General features: G+C 38.5%; 1 protein-coding gene across 1 annotated transcript in view; it reads right to left on the bottom strand.

Annotated features, from left to right (window-relative positions):
- LOC146004155 (histidine decarboxylase-like) overlaps positions 1-20,598 on the bottom strand; it is a 155,622-nt gene that overhangs the window by 107,450 nt on the left and 27,574 nt on the right. The window contains exon 2 of the mRNA XM_083142821.1: positions 3,240-3,412. Coding sequence (XP_082998947.1) covers positions 3,240-3,412 — 173 coding nt within the window. The remainder of the gene's footprint in view (positions 1-3,239; positions 3,413-20,598) is intronic.

The following is a 20,598-nucleotide window of genomic DNA, read 5'->3' as shown; positions in this document are numbered from 1 at the left end:
ATATGAGGGAAAGTTGATGATACGCAAGGTGGACAAAAACGTGAAAGTGAATGCCAAATACTTCCAAGACTCCATTCTGACACCTATCTATCGGAGAGACATCCCACAATTGTATGGAATGGACGCGAACCAGGTGATGATCCATATGGAAAAGGCTTCGAGTCGTACCGCCAGAACATCACTACGTTCTTATCAGGAAATGGCAGAGGAATTAGGAATTCGTGTCATTCCGTTTGAAGACATTACTGTGAAAAGCCCAGATGCCAGTCCAATGGATTTTTGCGCATTTGGACTGTTGAAACGACGTCTTCAACATCGCCGCCCGCGCACCCTGGATGGTCTATGGAAAGCTTGCAGGGAGGAGTGGGACAGAATTTCCATTCCCGGAGCTTGCTGCAATGGAAACTGCAATACCGGGCGATAGTCCACAATGCTGGGGGTTCAATAGAACATGATCGGTGGTGGTGGCGCGGTATCTCTTAAGGTGAGTACCCGTCAAAAATGGTCTGATATAAAGCGAACAACTTTACTGTACATAACGACAACACAACTAAAGTCCACAGAGGATTTTCTTGACAGTGGGTTGATAGTGGAGCGTATTTGCTTACTTATTTATTATTTTTATTTATTATTACCTTCAACAAAGGTATATCCTCCAATGGCAGACGGCGTACATAATTATAATATTAATAATAATGAATATCAATTACAAAATTACAATACAACTACAATTACAATAGATACGAGGGGCGATCAGGTTGCTCTGACCCTAACATAGAAAGAGCGGCTATAGGGTTTCAATTTCTTTATTATTTTTCAACATACTCCCCTGCAACTCCAATGCACTTTACCCATCGGTGCTCCAATGCCTGGATAGCTTGCAAAAAAAATCTTCCGGCTGGTCCTCCAACCATGAGTCCACAGTTCTTATCACCTCAGAATCATTATAAATTTTTGGCCCATGAATGTCATTCTTCAAATGTTTGAACAAATGTAAATCACTGAGGACCAAATCTGGGGAATAGGATGGGTGGGGCAACAATTTGAACAATGCATCTGTGATAGCGGCCCTCGCAATGCGTTACGTGTGGACAGGTGCATTGTCCTGGTGAAGGAGCACACCGCGAGTCAACATCTCACGCTCTTTTTCTTGATGGAATCACGTAATTTCTTGATTAGGTCACTGTAGTATGTGCCAGTGATGGTTTGGTCTCTTTGTAGATAGCCCACAAAAAGGACACCCTTGCGTCTCAGAAAATTGAGGCAATCACCTTCTTGGCTGATGTTTGCACCTTGAACTTCTTCGTTGGTGGAGAATGTGGGTGTTTCCACTCCATACTTTGTAAAATTAAGGAAATCAATCCATAAATTTGCCTGTTCTTCTCGAAATCTTTTATTGGCTTGTTTCTTTGAGTAGAGGTGTATGTATGCACTCGAAACGTTAGACGCTAACACCGACTAAACCTGGCTGAAAACCCGAGAACATTTGTTCGAATCAAAGACAGTGTTCTTCTTCTTCGGCAGCATTGCCGCAATCTTCCTGAATTTTACCCCCTCGTGTTATGGACGCCAGCACAGGAAATATACCTTTTTCCTCATAATCTATGAATGCGCTGACTGGTTACCTTAGCTAGTGTAATTTCCCGTTTACAATGTTCTCTTTATCGTATTGACAAACCATGTATTCCACGCCTACGTGTTGAACATATCTGTGTTAAAAAAAATTGTCCGAAAACTGGATAGCATATAGAAGATCACTTTGTGGTTAGGTCTTTGGGCTCGATGCTAACGGGACTCGTTCTGGTTTGAGCCTCCTGGGGGAAACGTAAAAACTTTTCTCCTGAGATGTCAACCCGTGTATGGGACCGGTGGTCACCCACCATCGTGAGGATATTTGGAAGCTCATAGCGTAACCCAGTCATGGAAATCTACGGCGACGACTGGGAGTTCGTCGTGCTGACTACACATCACCCCGTAACTGGCTGGACGATCATCCACCTCTGCTGAGGCACGTGGGAGTGAGGCTGGCAGTCGATAGGTAGGCCCTGGACCTCAAGGGCTGCTGCGCCACGAGTTATTATTATTATTATTATTAGATATATAGAAGGTTCTAAATGCTAATTTATCCATCAGATCATTGATTGCCAGAGCTATTGTATTTTCAGGCTTGAAAACTTTCACCTAGGCTGCTGAATTACCGGGGGAAGTTGGTGATGTGATTGATCTCTTACGGGATTGTCTTTAATAAGCGTAACAGCAGGCGCTCGAAACAGCCAATGAGACGAATATGGTCTGGAAGTCTTGCCGTGCTCTTGTGCTATTGGTGGCCGCAATAACGCGGACTGTATTTCAGGTACGACTTACGTTTTTTCCGATCGTGCTGGCAACACTGGACTTGATGTCCATTTTTGTACACTTCAGGTGGAAGTTAAAGAGTGGACATAAAGTCTTGCAAAAAAGTCTGTTGTCGACGAATTCTTCATCTTTTCCTTTGCTTCTAATGTCCATCTTTCCTAAACTATTCCCTGCACGTCTCCATTTCACAAGCTTCAAAGATACTCTCTATCTGTAATGCGTAAAGTCGAAAAGAGAATTCCGTTTCCTTTGTCCACATGAGTAGACATTAGCTTTTGATCCGATTTCGACGCCGTGTGGTGAGTCGTGAACAGACAACTCGAAGCGCTAGGAGTTCTCTTCCACCAAACCAAGCAACACTCCTTTTCCTTGAATATGAGCTCATTTTACTTAATATTGTTTCAGTTTTGCATTTGCCATGAGTGAGTCTTTGCTTGGCTGTACAGCTAAGAAATTTGTAAACGATGATGGTTGTTTGCAGTGACGAATCCTCATGGGGAACAATGAAGCCCCTTGTAGAGCCATGAGTAGATTTTCTGTTTTTAGGAATTGTTGAAAAAGAGCAAGAAAGTTCTACAACTTACATTTTGAAAAATCATTCTCGCTTTGTGTATTGTCGCCTTACCTGACTTGTCTGCGAAAATATGGAAAAAAAAATAAGATTTTTTGGTGACTTAGTGATTCCATAACGGAGTTACTTCTCACTGCAACTCGTTGGAAATGTAAGAACAGAACAGTTTGCAGCACTGGCGCTGCTTTTAAGGAGGAGTTCTAGCTTGGGTGCCTTTTTAAAACCAATGTGGTCACTTTTTCCATGAATAAGTGTACTTTTAAAGAAACGTTCGTAGGGGTAATATTCTGCTAATATTTATCTTTGCACTTACCCCTGGCATTATGACCCTCTCGAAGTCAACAAATATGTCTTCCCAAGGTTCGGGGTCCACGGGGGCTGAATCCGGTATCAGCTGTCTAAGGTAGCCTGGCTTCACAGCAGGATACACCCTTCGCTGCCTGATGTTCTGTAGGTAGTCGGCGATGTAGTCCACCATCTCTTTACCTGCAAACGATAGCATTGTTTAAAGACAAGCGTACAAGAGATAAGCCTTTCTTAGCAATACAAGAATAATACGCACGACCATGAAATTAGGCGGGTGGCAGAAGTTGCCACGTGGGAGCACAACCCCGTTTAAGAGAATGAAAGATCTCCTTGTGGAGTTAGTCCTTGTTTTGATTTCTGATTTGATTTGCTGTTTTAAGTCCACTTTATGCACAGTAAAGCTAATCGGGGCTGGACCTACAGTTTTTAAAGTGGGATCCGAACCACTATGTGTCTCCACCGGGTATTGAACGTCTTGATTACAAGGCGAGGCCCGAGTTAGTCCTTGTAATCCACGTGATACAACTAACAGTATTTGCTCGAAAGGTCAGGGGTGACACAAAACTGTCCCGGAGAGAGGTCGGTCTGACGCTCGAATTACACCCTGTCCCAGCTAACTGTGGAGCAGTGCCGCGCATAGCGGCAGAGACGGAGGAGGGAAACCGAGTGGTGAAAGCGCAGTGTTGCCAACAGTACGGCCAAATGTTGACTGTCAATGCGTTTTCAAATAAACAAATCTGATAAAATTGAAGAACAGGAATCTCTTTTCTACATCTACCATTAATTGGTGTATGCTTGTTACTCAGTGGCTGTACATGCGTGAACTCTGATTTCTTGTTTTAAGTTCACTTTATACACAGAAAGGCTAATCGGGACTGGGCCATGTGCCTCCACCGGGTATCGAAACTCGGACCCCTTGATTACAAGGTGACGATGTTACCTCTACATATCGGGGAGGCCCGCATCTATCTTCTTCTTCTATCTATCTTAATATATAAAAATGGATGTATGTGTGTATGCATGTTTCTTCCAGCATAACTCTCGAACGCCTGGAGGGATTTCAACCACACTATATACACGTATCACTTGCAATATGGAAAGAAATACTGTGGGGCTAAGACACCCCTGGCACCCCTAGGGGTGGGGGTGGGAAGGTGATGAGATGTAAAACGATCGATATTAGTGTGGAATCCATAGTTTTCGGGGCCGCTGAGATGCAAAGTGACATTCACAATGCCGTTAGTAGTTAATTGTCACCAGCCACTCAAAGAAAGCTACTCAAAGAAAGATGATAAAGAGAGAGAGAGCGATAAAAGAGGGGAATATAGAGAGATAGAGAGGATAAAGACAGTGAGAGATCATAGATGATGAACAGGAGAAAAAGAGAAGTGGATATAGAGAGATAGAGAGGATAAAGAGAGTGAGAGATTAAAAGAGGGGAATATAGAGAGATAGAGAGGATAAAGACAGTGAGAGATCATAGATGATGAACAGGAGAAAAAGAGAAGTGGATATAGAGAGAGTGAGAGATCATAGATAATGAACAGGAGGAAGAGAATGAAGGGAATGAGAAAGAGAGAGAGAGAGAGAGAGAGAGAGAGAAACACAAACACACATATATACACACATACACACACAGAGAGAGAGAGAGAAAGAGGAAATGAGAAAGAGAGAACACACACACACACACACACACACACACACACACACACACACACACACACACACACACACACACACACAGACAGAGAGAGAGAGAGAGAGAGAGAGAGAGGGAGAGAGAGAAATAGACGGAGATAGACAGAGATAGGAAGACAGAGAGAGAGGGAGAAAGAGGACATAAGAAAGAGAGAACACATACACACACACACACATACACACACACACATACACACACACACACACACACACACACACAGAGAGAGAGAGAGAGAGAGAGATTTCCTGCTCAAAATGTTCCGTTATGTGCTAATTAAAAATTATGACGTTGATGGGAGTTATGTGGGTTGGTGTATATATAAAGTACCACATGTTCTGTACAGTTAGTGTGTTCATCGTGAAGTAGCAGGAAAGAGAAGAGCAAGATGGAGAAAAGCGGTTCTGCCAAGTCAAGAAGAGTGCAAAGATCTGGTGGTGCCGAAGTATCTGTAGTGTCCAAATCTGCAACAACACGTTCGGGAGGAGTTACTGCAACGTCAGCTGTAGCAACTGCATCTCTACAGGGAGGAAAGGTTTGGAATGCGAAAAGAAAACTTAATTTTCAAGGGAATAGTTATGTGCAGCAGCAGTTAAATATGCTAAAGCAGCTCTCTGGAACCAGCATGGAGGAAAATGGTGCCCAGTCCTCTTCCACATGGAAACCACGGAAGCAATACCTGTTGGAGGTATGTTACCCTTTGAGTAAAACTGCATTCAAGAGTGCGACTGTTGGATTTGATGTGGAGAACGATTTTTCTGTGTGTGTGCGTATTTCTCGCCACAACAGTCAAGGAATTGTGTTGTGTATGGAAGAATGGTGTACACTGATGGAGTTGGGGGGAAATATATCTAATTATTTATCTAGTGAAGAAGAGTTGGTTTTGTCACCTGCGTTGCTAGGTGAAAAATACATGCTTTCTTTTGGCAAATTGTACAATAAGAAAGTTATTCAGTTTGTGGATATTTTTGATTCGGAAATACCAATGACACTGATGTTAACTACCTGGACAGAGCTTTTACGATTGTCTGATTGCATATCTAAGATAACTAAAATGTATTGTGAATATCAGACCCAAATACGTGAATATTACGAGTCTTATATTTCATTATGTGTTGGATCAATTAAGGATACTTGTTATGGTTGTACTAATAATTCGAATGATCATAATTGTCAGGATATTACCAATATAAAAGATCAAGTAGAGCGACATGAACTGCCGATATTTGATAATTGTGTTGAATTGTTAAGTGAAAGAGTGAAATGTGAGTTGGGACTATTTTTTCGCGATGTGTGTGTGGAGGTTATCACTTCTAAACTGAGCAAGCGATGAGAACTTTTGGTAAAGTTCAGGTTGTAATGGTGTTGGGAGGTTATTTGTGACAACTTTTAACGGTGTTGGGAGCTTATTGGCCTGAAAATTTTCTCTTCTTGGAAAGTTATTTGTGAGAGACAGTTATGTGGAAAGTTCCTACGAACCATTTTCTCAATCAGGCTGTGCTTTTAGAAATGTTCAAAGACTTGTTACTTGGTTCAATATGAAATAACAAATATCAGATATGTTGACATTTTGTGCAAATGAATTTTATGTATATATTAATGAATGCAAAATAAAGTTTAATTGTGAATTTTGTTGTTTCATTCCAAGAATATTTTAAAGTATAAAATCAAAAACAAATATGTGAAATATAATTTTTATTATTTTTGTATATATATTTACACTATATGGAAATGAAAACATAAAGACAAAATATAAAGTATAATTTTTATTATTCTACTATATATATATTTACATACAACACCAAAATAATATATACAAAAATGTATATATTTTAAGATAACAATATTTTCAGTTGATTTAAAACAATGTTGTCGTTGATTACAAAGTTTGTTTTACTGAACAAATTGACAAAATCCAATATTGTGTAATTATTGGTAGAGTAGTAAAGAAACATTATACAAAATACACCACAAAACACTGATTCTGAATGTTGAATCTGTTGATTGTTCCAAATCCAACGGTAAGTATTTCTGTTGAGAAAACGTTTTACATTTTCGGAGGGTGGTTCTCCAAAGGAGTCGAAATATATACCAATTCCATTTTTGTTAATGTACACAGCAACCCAATGACCATCAATATTTTCACTTGTGCTTGTATTAATAATTAAACCTGCTGGAAATTTTACTGATACCGGTAACTGGTTATCAGCATACACACCAACGAACTGAACAGCAGTTTTACAATCTTGAAGTATAATATAAATTATGTCGTCAGTCCACATATTTTTGCTCTTGCGTTTTTTCACTGGAACAAACTGTATGTATATCTGAATAAATATTATTCAAACTAGACGTTGGTATATATGGTGAGATGACACCTAACTGGTACCCTCTTAGTTCGTAGCAACGAATGTACTTGGCATACACTTTGCACTCTTTTGCTGCACAGCGAAATTCGACGAATCTATGCGATGGATGACAACAATTTTCAGCTGGAAATCCAAGCAGGCAAGCCTTCGGACAAAGCAAGTCTTCTAAATTGATGATGGTGCGATGTAGAAGGTCTCCCAGGAAGGTACAGCGCTCGATGCCATGAGCATACAACGCTGTAGCATGTTCTGTGTAGGATGTCAGTATGTTGGCTATTTGATTGTATTTTATATACCCATGATTCCATTCAAGACCATGTGAATTTTGAGATGCATAATTGTTTAACTGGGTAGAGGTCGATTCTAATTCACCGTACGGAAATGGTGGTAAAAATATCCAGGAGTCCGAACTAAAGTTATCAATATTGACAAGTGCAAGCTCCTTGACTATAATTTCACTTTGATTGCCCTGGAAGGCAGTGAAATGAATAACAAATCTCATCCCGGCAAACACTCACAAATATACTAAAATCTATTTTGTAAAGTCGGGATATATATTTCTGTTTTTGTCCACCTGAAATAGCGAATCAAATTGTGCGTAAATAACACATGTGACAGATGACGTCAAAGAATTTGCAAATTGTATTTTGAGAGTAACAGGCGAGTCACGTACCATGTCCCATGTATTGTCATTCAAAGAGTTTGTAGGCGAAAGAATAAACGCGAAGAGGGTATAGCCTAGAGGATAATCTTTTCTAGCAATACAATTTCCACTATTACAATAATACATTCCAGTTCCAGAAAACAATGTATAGTAGCTTTGAATGTAGTTATTTTTTGAAAAATTTGGTGTTAGAGGGGTGGAGGGATAAAATTTGGAGCCGACTTGTAGCTGTAGCCGGTTAATGTTGAAATGTTCAAAATGAAATGGATTCAAGTTGTTTTTTCCATTGTATGCAGCATTCGAAACAAAGCCAACAACAAGAGCTTTTGGAACATTACCCAAAAATAGATTATCTATGTTATAAGAAGTTATATTTTGAGGAATGGTGTGAGTAAGAGTTTCCACTCTTGTGATAGGTAATTTAGCTGTTTCACGCTCCATTCTAGTACTGAGTTGCATTCCAATATCGGGAGAAACAGTTATTCTCCGAACCCATAAAGTCACATCTTCTAAATGCACAAGATAAGACGAATTTTCAGCATTCATTAAACAAAAGGAATCTTTACTTCTATGAAGTTTCACGCGCATTCCCACTTTATTGGGCAAAACACGGTCCAATCCTACAATATCTGCATGTATTCTTCCATACATGTCAAAAGTAGCACTGTTTTTAGCGAACTGTGCACGAGATGTATATCCGCTATTTCCATTTCCCAGAGTGTTAAACTGTCCAGGTGTATCTTTGAACCAGAGCGAAGATGTTAAATGTGTTTTTTTGGCGTCATTAGAGAAATTCAATAAAGTTTCAAAATATGCTCTGTAGGGGTATGAACCTGAAGACGATGTGATCAGTTTGTCATTAAGTGAAATATCAACTTGATTGAAAAGAGAATGCAAAAAATTATTGACAGGTGCAACATTGTCTGAATCGTCAAGATCCTCACCATCAGATTTTGTAATTTTACACTTTACGTAAAGATAAAGGTATCCAGGATGAATAAATTCACCAGTTTCACCTAGAATATGAAATTCTACAGGTCCCCCTGAAGTTAAAGTAGATATAGGTCGATACTCTACATTATCTGTATGCTCAATTATAGTTTGTGTCATAGGAACTGAAAACAAATCAAAATCGCTTGTGCAACATGGTTGACTGCAAGGATGAATGTTAGACATGGTCGCTCAATCGAATATGTCCTTTCTATGTCTACGACGTTTAGCCGAGTGTGACTGTAGCGAAGGAGGCCCTATTTTTATAGCTTTTCTTTTGACTGTTTTTTTTCTTTTTGTTTTTCCATTACCTGATAACAACTGGTTAATTTTTTGTTCTGCTTTGTCACGTAAATTTTCTTTGGCCTGTTTTATTCTTACACGAACTGATTCCTTGATAGGTTTATTTTCCAACATGTCACCAGCAACTTGCATTCCGGTACGCAATACCTGACGTCCCACAGTTTTAGCAACAGGTTTTAATATAGGTAGAGCATATCTAAAAAGACCGCGAAAAAATCCCCCAAGACCATGCCCCTGTTGGTACACAGGACCAGCAAAATAGGGTATTCCACGACCTGTTTGTCGATGTTTCATGGCCGTTGAAAATGAAGTGTTATGTTCACTGTACCAGATTGAAATGATAAATTTCGACCTGCATGGTCCTTTAAAAGGATTTCTATTGTATTGAAACAAAATTTTGACAATGGTAAATAATGCATAGGATTGAAACAAACAGAGTATGTTCGACCATAGTTAACATTTTCTATGCTGGCTATACGCAATAATGGAACTTTACTGTCTCCAACCAGTTGATACTGTATAATATCAGTGTACACAAATACCTGCTGAGGATATCCAATATTCAAATATGGACTCCGCGATCCATTGATGTATTTTGTGATGTTAGTGTACGGTTCATATCCTAATTGTAGACTCAAAACTGGTGAAAATTTAATTGATTCTACACGGAAATCGTGACTGCAATGTATATTGTTTGCTAATTTGCGATATGTGAATCGAAAAAGATCTGTTTTTTTATTGATTTGTTCCAGCACACTATCTACAGTGTGATAATACCCAGACGGAATTTTGAATTTGTGGGCCTCATAGAGATTTTCTTCGAGACGCAAATTATACCAGATGATATTTTGATCTTCGGTAATATTATAACATGTATTGGGTATTTGAATTTCGGCTAATGCAATTTTCCAATCAGACTGTTTGAGACGAATTTCGCTTTCCACCATATTCACAAAATGTGATGTTGTGTTGTGAGGGAAATGTTTGTGCGAGCCATTCGAAGTAAGAGTAATGTAAAAATCATTTTCTGTGCCTTCACTGATCATTTTCCTGTTTGCTTGAAATGTAGCTTAATGTACGATGAACCGAACCGAAATGGTAAATTTTCCCATGTATGTCCCTTTAAGTCTATTTCGATTGTGTCAAAGTAGTGTTTTTCGACTTTGATATATCGTGGTATATCGAATGCAAAGTTCTTATTTCGACCATAGGTATAATGATTGATTCCGATTTTTCGTAATATATGACCATGCAGTTGAGGTTTCACAATGTCTACGCAAACATTAATCTCTTGGGGGAGAAAATAATTCAAATTACAAACATAAGGTGCTTCTTTGTAAAATAAGGGTTCGTGATTCACCGCAACCACCACAGGTTCTTCTGTTTTTGGTATATTTTGAGCATATCCGAAAATACACATTAAAGCAGGTGTTACACCTATCATGATTTGCTGAATGGACGTGTCAGTTTTAACAAATACACGGTTTATGTACTCGTCATAATGTATAAATTGTTTCATTTTTTCTGGAACACAATTCAGAATATGTTGAATAGATGCATAAAAACCAGCAGGAATTTCAACTCTTTCTTGAATAACTTCCGAGTTGTCTGCGCGCACCGCTTTGATAATAATCTGTTGATCTGTTGGCACATTATAAAAACTCCATGTACAACTACATTCGGCAAGACCGACCACCCATTTAGAATCAGTGAGATCAATAGGGTGAGCTAATTTTGTTGTATAACAGGTCGAGGTGTTATTTTGGAAAATATCGGAGCTTGCATTAGACGGGAGCGAGAGATAAAATTCATTCACACGCTCCATCACAAAGCTAATGAACTATAAACACAATGTGTCACTCTTTTTAACCCAAGAATTGAAGATATTTGAGTAACCGAACCATTTTACATAGAGCCAATTACCTTTTCTACGTAAAATTTTTTCGATTCTATGGACAGTATTTTTATTTACGTTAATTTTCTGTAACTCTTGTTCGTAAAAAATACCTTTCACCATTTCACCGTTCCAATCTTTAATGTGATATGTTACCGGATTTGATTTTATGCATTTGTCTACAATAAAAATTTCCCGAGACCATTTTGCTAAATAACCTTTCTCAAATTTCATTTTTGTTTTTGATATTCGCACATAATCGCCCGGCTTAAATTTGCAACTCTTTCGAAAGTTTTTCTTTGATCCGTATAATGTATACCATACTTGATTCATATTTTCATCGCTAACTTGTGCTGGTGCAACTTTGATAGTTGAATGTTTAGAATTATTATAACTTTGAACTAAATCTTGCAAAATATGAATATATTTGTAACTATGATTTGCTGTAAAATACTTATAAATTTTTTCTTTTATTGTACGAATAAACCGTTCGCATATCGCAGCTTTCATTTCCGAATAAACACTGTAGTGATTTACATTGTATTTTTTAAATATAGTTTTAACATGTTTATTGTAAAACTCTTTGCCGAAATCTGTCTGACAATTTAACGGAACATTTTTGTACATGTGCAAAGCTTTCTCCACTGCTTTTGCTATAACAGGACCAGTTTTGTTCTTTACCGGAATGCAAAATGCTAGTCTGGAAAATATGTCGATAGCACACAAAATATATCTATAACCACGATTGAATTTTGCAACATTCTGCATATCGGCTAAATCCATTTGCACAGTTTCGAAAGGACCACTAGCATAATATTGTTTTCTGGGAAACTTTTTATATGCAGGAGCATGCAAGGTATAAGCATCTTGAGATTGTAACCAATGTTTTATTTTAGCTTTGGAAATATTTTTTTTGGCTGCTTTATACAATTTAGACGCATTTGATAATGAAGCTGGATTTGTATACACATAATAGAGTTGATGTAATTTCATGTTTACTACTAATATTTATATTCTTTCCACTTTTCAAAAAAAGATAATGGTGACAAAGCTTCCCTTCTTTTTGGTGATAGTTTCGATAGTGCTGCAGGTCCAAGAAACTGGTGTGGAATGTTCATTGAACGAAGGATTCTGACAAACTGATCAAGTCCAACAGGATTTTGACTTTTTCTTCGTTGCCTAACCACATCATTCACTAAATCTACAATATTTGAATTGGGATATATTTTACCGTACATAGTTACGGTGCCCGTTGTATCCCAAGATATATTGTGTGAACTTAAAACTTTTTTTAGCAATAGCTCTGTATTTTTTCGAAGCATTATTGGAACTGTTTCAATAATTTCAGAAATTGGTAATATACCGGGATTGCTTTTTATAGGTTGGTATTCCTTTGATTCAACCGCTTCGTGTTCAACAATAGGTATTTCTAAAGGTTTTTGTGCATGAGGTACAGATTTTAAATATTTGTCCAGTGCTTGTTGGTACAATTTCCATTTTTCATGAATATTTATATCGTTTCTAGATAATACTTGGTGCATTTCAGAATCGAGAAGTGATTGAAAATTTTGTACTGATTGGACAGAAGCTTGAACTTGACCGACTACATCTTCTGGTACAAGTATAAGTTTCCTTAATTGCGAACTCATGATCCACCACCACCACCGGCGACGGCACTTGCAATAGCGCTAATAATAGGTCCAAGCAAAAAAGGTAAGAAACCAGCACCTTTACGGAGTAATAGATTACGTTTCTTTTTCAGAGACACACGTTTTTGGGCTAAAGCACGCAAGATGTTTTTATGTCTTCGCAATCTATGTTTCTGACGATCCGATAATTTAACATTTCCTTTTATAGTGTTGTTAGCAACTTGAGAGATAGTACGTATGACATCTCCAGATGCCTGTTGTAGCATAACTTTACGTTTTTTGGGTTTACATTTACAAAGTGCGCGAAGCACATGGAAGTGATGTTTCAACTTCTGCATTTTTACTAGAACTGAATATTAAATGCTTTGAACATGTCTTTTTGTTGAGCATATACATGCATAGTTTCTCCCGGGAAAATATTTTTGCGTATTCGCAAGGCATCAGGGGTAGATTGCGTCATATCGAATAGTAAATATGTGTGAGGATCACGCGTAGCATCTTCAAATGCTTGAACCACAGATTTGCTAAGATGTGGCATAATCTGACGGGCAAGATATTGAATTTGTAACTTATCCCTAGGATTTTTGAAGCAAATAACATAATGTGCATTTAGACTAATATCTCTTGCTCGCTTACTTTTTGGGAACAAATTTTGCAAAATAAAAATAACAGTTAAACTTTTATGATGAGCGTACTTTGTGAAGAGATTAGCCACATCATCATTCGTTTCACCCATGAGGTCGTCAAGAATAATTAGACTATTGTTTTGAATTTCAAAGCTATCCATATTGGGAATTCCTGGATGGAACCGTATATTTTGACTGTTTGTTAATTTCGGAATCACAGCACCATAGCACCATATAATTTCGTTAAATTTTTGGGTGAACATTGAATTACAATTTGATAACAACTTATGTGTGAATTGTGTTTTTCCGGCCCTGGACGGACCACTGATAATAATGGTACACGGGTGATTGAACGGAAGCATTATTAACCACTGAGCAAATACAACAAAAATCATTGCCTTTTTATACAACTGACGACCAAAAATTGTTCATGCAAGCCAATCAAATACCTTTCTCTCTCTCTCTCTCTCTCTCTCTCTCTCTCTCTCTCTCTCTCTCACACACACACACACACACACACACACACACACACACACACAAACGCCCTCTGTATGTTCTCTCACTGTTTCACATATCCATAGGGCACGGTCATCCAAGACTCCTTCTCCGCGATCGGGTCCAGTTTGCGCCGCTTACTTTTCACAACTTGATGTGTTTTTTTCTCGGCGCGACTTACTATGCGGAACCCATCGAGTCGTGCTATCTTCCTTGGTTCCTCCAAGACTTCCTTAGACAATGTGCCTTTTACTAAATTATAAAAATGCTCATAATTGACAATTAATCTTGCTCTGTGATTTAGTGAGACCCCTCTAATTTTGTAAACATATCGCAATTCCCCGCTGGTAAGATTCCGCAATTTGTAGGAATAGTTCTTGGGACCAAGTCCTATAAAACTTACAATTTCCCACCCCGCATCAACTTCGTCGGTTAGATCGCCAAGGAAGGGACCACATTGCAAAGGGGGCGTCCTATTTCTGTCCACCGTCATAAGCAAACTGTCAGTGTCGGTGTACAGTAAGCGGTCGGGCTCTATTTTCTTTAGCAGCGTCCATAATTTTACACGAGCCCAGGATGTTATAAATGCTGCTAGAATTATGTTTGAAAACTGGTTTGGGGTGTTTTTGTTTTGAATATCTTTGTATGTGAGTAAAAGTGCACTCTGCCCGATAGGTATAACCGTTTGAACTTCGAACTGAGTAGAGTAAAGGTAACTGAAAAATGTTTTACTGTCTTTAACAATAACACTTTTTGCTAAGTCTGTTCTCTGCCCAAATTTTCCATACAAAGAATTCAAGAATAATTTTGCAATAAATCTTAAACCAGGGTTATGTTGAATTTTGTCTTCTCTCAGCTCGATAAGTTCATGACGCTTATATTCCGCAATGTAATTCAGGCGTTCCGCATCCGTTTGACACGAAGACGGAAAACCTGAATTCTCTTGTTTTATTCTAAGAAAATTTCTAACATATTTTTCAAAAAGACCCTCAGAGACTCCAGGTTCAGGTTTTAGAATTTCAAATTCCCAAAATTCCTCAATATTTATAATTTTATACCCAAATTGCAATGCCAAATGTAGCTCTGGGGTGCAGAATGTTCCGTGCAATGCGCGTTGGTCCTCAGAATGCGAGCAATCGTTTTCACTCAGTTCATCCATGCAGGTTCGACATAAACCGAACATAAGCCGCCCATTACTTGAGTGTGGTAGAATGGGAATATGCAGATTGGTTGGAGGCAAAACTTTGCATTTGACAATTCCATGTGTGTTTTCCACATCAGGAAATGGACCCATATGTATCTTGGGGGTTTTGACAGGCAGCGGTTTGGTACTCATAACATATGGGTACAAGCTTGTTACATCCAAATAAGATATAAAAGTGTCATGGCTATCACATTCTTGGAGGGATTTGAAAACTTCAGTTCTGCCGCCTCGATAACAATCTTTTGGGATCAGAGGTGTTTTTAAATTTAGACAGTGGTCTCTGATGAATTGCTGAATTTGTTTATTCTCTTTTACTTCTCTGTCCCAATCACATTCCCATTTCTCGTTGACGGTATACCCACGTAATTCCAAGTACTTTTTGCGGGCCATGGTACACTCATATCTTCGTTCCATGGAATCACCACTATCATCCAAGGAACGATGGCGTTGCTCTCTGTAACATTTCGGACAACCGTGAAAATAGCAGCCATTAAACGATAACAAATTTCGTGTACCTTTTTCAAACCCGTCAACCTTCTTACGCCCGACCCATTTTTCACCACCATTAGCACTATGAGAAATATTGCGCCCACACACTTTTTCCATATAGCTAAGCCAACGAAGAGCTTTAATACTTTGATTGTCACGTTCCCTGTAGCCATATGGAGGTATGATGGCGATTTTCTTTTCCTGTAAATAATGAGTTCTGTAAACTCTAATTGCAAGACTTGCAATTGTGGGGGCTACAATGAAAGGTTGCAATCCGCTAGTTTCCTCTTCAATCAAATTGGAAAACTTAATAACTGCGGCTGTCAAAATTTCTACATCGTTTTTGCAATATTCCCTCAGTTCTTTTTGAAAATCGAACTCTTTGTTTTGTGAGACACACTCTTGGTGCCATTTAATAAGCTCTTCCCGATCATCGGGGCTTCGACTGTCAGGATCAAAATATTCAAGATCCGGGAACGCACCTACATAGTCTTCATGGTCGGGCGTATTAAAGAGATAAGGAAACTCGCCCTTCTTCATGCATTTTTTCAGGCCTAGGGTTTTTGGGAGTTTCGATAATTTGACCCCTAAAAATAAATAAGTATCTCTAAAAGTAATTTTTGGTGTAGCTTTCATCTCAACAATCTGATGTCCCTGTGTTATAACTGAGGGAATTATTTTCTGTTTCTCGAGCAACGCCCTAGCCGCAAATATATTGTCGAATTTCGACCCGTTGTGAGAGAGAACAATAATTTTCTGAAACTTCTCTCTCGGCCGTAAAACATATTCAATAAATCCCTCCATACTATTAAATTCATGGGTACGTTGCTTGCATTCTGTACAGACTGTAATGCCATCGGAATCCTTACAAGCATAACATCTTTGCATCGCTATGACCATGTTGACAACATGCTCACGTTCTCCTTTTTCATTGGGAGGTTGAAGCATTGTCTCCACATCATATACAATATAAAGATATCTCTCAATGTGTTTTAAGTTTTCCTTTTGAACAAAACATTCGTGCTCTGGACCAACATGCACACAACACATTTTGCAAAAATGCTCATCACATCGGTGTTGAACATTCTTGCGTTTTCTTTTGTCTACCAGAACAAAACAATCGGTGCAAAGTTTCAGTTGCTCACATACAGATTTCCCACGCGAAGAAGCAGTCTTATGTTGATTGTAACATTTCAACAAAGGAAAATTTCTATTGCACTCGCTACAGTGGTTTTCTGTGGTTTCGACGGGTGGTTCGTGAATTTGTTCGCAATAAGTACAATTATACTTACACTTGTGCGATTCTTTGGAATTGTAACCATCCAAGCACATTGGACAATAATATCTAAAATTTAAAAATGACTTTATAGCCAGGATCGGAGAATAATGTTTACTCTCGAAAAAAATAAACAACTGTTTTGGAGCATAGTTTCCCTGAAAAATAATCTCAAAAGTTCTTGTGTGTTCGCTTTGTTTGTACACTACAATTTGATACTCTGGAGCAAAGTAAGTCTGAAATTTCGCCACATCCTCCAGAGTACAACCGTTTTGCGCATCAACCTCTACACCTGCAAGCCTGCTTAATTCGATGGCCCTGTTCTTTTGTGTTTTTCTGACTGGGTTTTTAAGGTTTTTAAGTAAATTCAAATCTTTATCTGCCTGCGCCTTTGCTATGACCAGAGCTCTTGGAAGACAGTATACATCTTCCTCTTTAATCTTAAACAAGCACTTTTGGTGTTTCATACCATCGAATATTTGATTCAAAGGCGCATACTTTATTAAGGCACGGGTTCTCCCTTTTCCTAACTGAGGATCAACAATACAAATATTAAAAGTGACTCTGTCGGCTACAAGAAAGTTCTCGTTAGAATTGAGAACTTTTTCAATGTGCCTGAACATAATCTCGGTGTTGAGATTCTTGAGCCTCCGCATAGGAATGAAAAGAGGTCTTTGAATTATGCTGGCGGACGACTCAATTTGCAGACCGACATGTGACTCGGGGACTACGCCACTTAAGACCTCCTCGAGCACAAATTGGAAAAGGGAATTGACATATTCCCGAGGATCATCAAAACGATAGTTCCTCGGCTTTACCACTACTATCCTACCTTCCGTAGAAAACTTTGGAAAGTAGTGGGCCTCTTCACCTACAATTTCAAAGCTACCACTGTCTGTTTCGCCACCCTCGGTTTGGGCACCAGAACCGTGTTGCAGGACTTTGAAACAGACATTGGAAGGGCCAGGCTGTGGAGAAGGTGATCTAGCATCCAACCGTTGGTTGGATTGACCTTCGTACGCTTCCATCGCTTCGATTAAAACATCGTCTTCATCGGACAGAATGGGAGATGGTGGCACAACAGCTTGTCTTAACCACTCTAACATTTCATCGTCAGAGGGTATGTCATAGATTGGTGACCTGGGTTCAAATCCTGATGCATCTGGTGTTCGATTTTCCACAGCACCAGCAGGAGAGCGTGGGGGTGGTAAATTTGGAAAGTCGCGATCCAAGTTAAACAACTCTACGGCTGCCCTGTTGTTACCATTTCCATTCCTTTCATCATCATCATCATCATCATTCTGTCCGATGTTCCTAAATATCTCTATATCCTCTTCGCGGCGGTGGTCTCTAGTTTCATCCCGTTCAATATTTAGTTCCATATATTTCCAGAATGCTTCAAAGTGATATTTCTCATCACGAAACATCAGCCATATACAAATCTAAAATAAACAAGGACGAACAACAATGATCTAAAACTTCACATGGTCTTGAATGGAAATTCCGGGCAATAAATTTCAAAAAGTTACTCACCGCTTCCTGGGAGACCCCCACACGCTCCTCTTCGCGCACGGCCCTGGATAGCAGAAACAGAGCTTCCAAAAGTTGACTCTCGCTTGCCTGCTCGGGATTCTCAATTACAGTGTTTGCATTGGTGGCCATTTCCCTGAAAAATGAAATCTGGATAAGTCTCAAAGTAATTATTTTTATTTTTATTTTATAAATTTACTATATATAATAGAATTGCTATCAATATTTTCCCCCCACTGTACTTTCCATTTAGTCAACTACCCCCCCCCCAAAAAAAGAATATTTATCCACCCAATATTAAATCCGTGTCCGATGCGTGTGTGGCGATTTGGTTTCAATTTGCAAGCAAATTGAAACCACAGCGCCACACACGCTTACAAATACTCACGAAAATTTCCGCAGGGGGGCGCCCTCTTCGAAATTTCCGTGAAAGTACATACATTTACATGGTTGACACAATATTATATTCCGATGCACATAACCTTATGCCAGAAGACAAGATTCCCAAATATCTTACCGTTTGGTGAAATGATTAGCATAGGGATCCTGGGTTCAATTCCCGGCTTTTGTATTGTTGTTCTTTCATCAATTGCATCATATCATCACTTATCCTCACCGTCGCGGTTACCCAACGGTAGAAAGAAGCGACATTAGATTACAAAAGTTATTTTTTAACAATGCTGGCGCGCCAAAGGGGTCCCTTGTTCGAATCCTGAATTAGGTAAAAATAATAATTGTAAATATCCCTTCATCACATCATCACTCATCGTCGCGTTTAGCAAAGCTGGCAGAAAACTAACATGAAATAAAAAATAAAAAAATCTTGGTACACATCAAAATAAAAAATCTTAGGTTCGAATCGTAAATGTTCAATTTTCTTCAAATTTCTCTGTTTTGCTAAATACAAATATCTATCTCTTTCAAATAATGCTAGCTTCTTGGGTAGTAAAGAAAAAATCCTCACTGTAATACAAACTGTTCTATTGTGAATGTAATTAACACATTTCATCTTCCACCGCACCTCAATACGCTCAGTAGTAAACTCCGAAGCAACATCACTAGTTTTCATAGTAATAAAATAATTATATGCACTACGCTGTAACTGAAACTATTAAAAATAAAACAAAAAATATTGTTCTTGTTTAAAAATTACTTACCGCTTCGTATTATCAAACAAAATAGAAAACAGGATCCGCACGAGTAATCTGAAAAGAAAAAATAATATTAGTGTTTTCGACACATTGTTCAATTAATCAAAACTCTAATAAATTTAAACAGATTATCGTATGCAACAAATTGTATTTGAAAATTATTTACATGCATTGCCAACAGGGCCTCCCCGATGGCGCAGTGGTAGCGTTGTCGCTTTGTAATCAAGGGGTCGCGGGTTCGATACCCGGTGGAGGCACAAGTGGTTCGGATCCCACTTTAAACTGTAGGTCCAGTCCCGATTAGCCTTACTGTGCATAAAATGGACTTAAAACAACAAATTTATACAATACAATACATTGCCAACATTCTTCCAGGCGGGGAAGTTAGCTACAAAGCATAGAATTCAAGATCGTTAAAATGTCGGACTCCGTGGTCGAGTGGTTAGCACATCGCGCTCCGACGCTAGGAGTCCTGCTTGGGCATAAATGTTTGTGAGTGTCCATTCATCAATTTTTCATCCCATCATCACTCATCCCCATCATCGTAAATTAGCCAAAAAGCACAAAACACAAAGTAAAATAAAGCAAATCAATCAACCAATGAAAATCAAAATCGTTAAAAATAGTTTGCGTGCTACAATGCCAAAAAAATCTAAGTTCAAATCCTATTTTATGTTTGACTCTTGATACTCGATGATACAGTGATAGTTGTGTTGTGTGTCTTGGCGTAGAAACATTGCACACACTAGATACAATCTACATTTAATATATATATATATATATAGATCCAGTCACAATTATCCTATGCGAGCATAAAATAAACTTGATAAAACAGTTTTCATCTTGTCAACATTCAGCCTCATCGTCGCGATGTATTCAAGGAAATCTCTGTGTAGAAAAATATTGCACACTGACTCGGTTTTTCAACTTAGCAGTAATCAATGCATAGAAATAATATAAATATATTCATTGCAATGTTCACTGAATCATTAATTAAAATAAAATAATGTACTTTTAAAATTTACTTACC

This window comes from Lepisma saccharinum, chromosome 21, assembly GCF_977018435.1.
Source record: "Lepisma saccharinum chromosome 21, izLepSacc3.1, whole genome shotgun sequence".
In the NCBI taxonomy this organism is placed as follows: Eukaryota; Metazoa; Arthropoda; class Insecta; order Zygentoma; family Lepismatidae; genus Lepisma; species Lepisma saccharinum.
Note: the sequence above shows the minus strand (reverse complement) of the source record. Positions and strands in the feature narration are given on the sequence as shown.